We start from the raw sequence: 509 nt of genomic DNA on the forward strand, positions 1-509 counted from the left end.
TACTGGGCAGACCGTGGTGAGTGTGGGCTCAGGGGGATGCTGCTCAGGGGGTGGTGGCCGCTCGGTCCACAGGGCACAGCCCAGCCCGGCACAGCCCTGAGGGGCAGCCCAGAGCCCTCTGATGTCCCTGCATCTGCCCTGCAGAGAGAGGCACCATCAGCAGTGTTGAGCTGGATGGATCCCGCTTCCGGGTGGTGCGGGAAGGATTGCATGGTCTCTCCCTCTTCACCATCGGAGAAGGCTTTCTGCTCTGGAGCACAACCTCAACCAACGGTGAGTCTGTTTGCTGTGCTTTGTCCAGCTCCTCCTCCTGCATCAGGACACAGGGGTCTCTGCCAGTCCCTGCGAGGTGCAAACTGCCCCTCCCCAGGGTGGAGGACAGGATGGGGGAACCCCACCTCCCAACCCAGGCACCCTTGCAGGAGGAGGGGGAGCAGTGCTGATCCCATGTGCCTCCAGGTTCCACCAAGATCTGGCAGAGCCGGCTGGAGCGGGCTGAGAGCTGGTGG

At 63.9% G+C, this 509-nt stretch overlaps 1 protein-coding gene across 1 annotated transcript in view; it reads left to right on the top strand.

Annotated features, from left to right (window-relative positions):
* Window positions 1-509, top strand: part of LOC104278027 (low-density lipoprotein receptor-related protein 2-like) — a gene marked incomplete at its 5' end in the record, with an annotated part of 12196 nt that overhangs the window by 10289 nt on the left and 1398 nt on the right. The window contains one exon of the mRNA XM_009874871.1: window positions 147-273. Coding sequence (XP_009873173.1) covers window positions 147-273 — 127 coding nt within the window. The remainder of the gene's footprint in view (window positions 1-146; window positions 274-509) is intronic.

The sequence above is a fragment of the Apaloderma vittatum genome, unplaced genomic scaffold, assembly GCF_000703405.1.
Source record: "Apaloderma vittatum isolate BGI_N311 unplaced genomic scaffold, ASM70340v1 scaffold26298, whole genome shotgun sequence".
Classification (NCBI taxonomy): Eukaryota; Metazoa; Chordata; class Aves; order Trogoniformes; family Trogonidae; genus Apaloderma; species Apaloderma vittatum.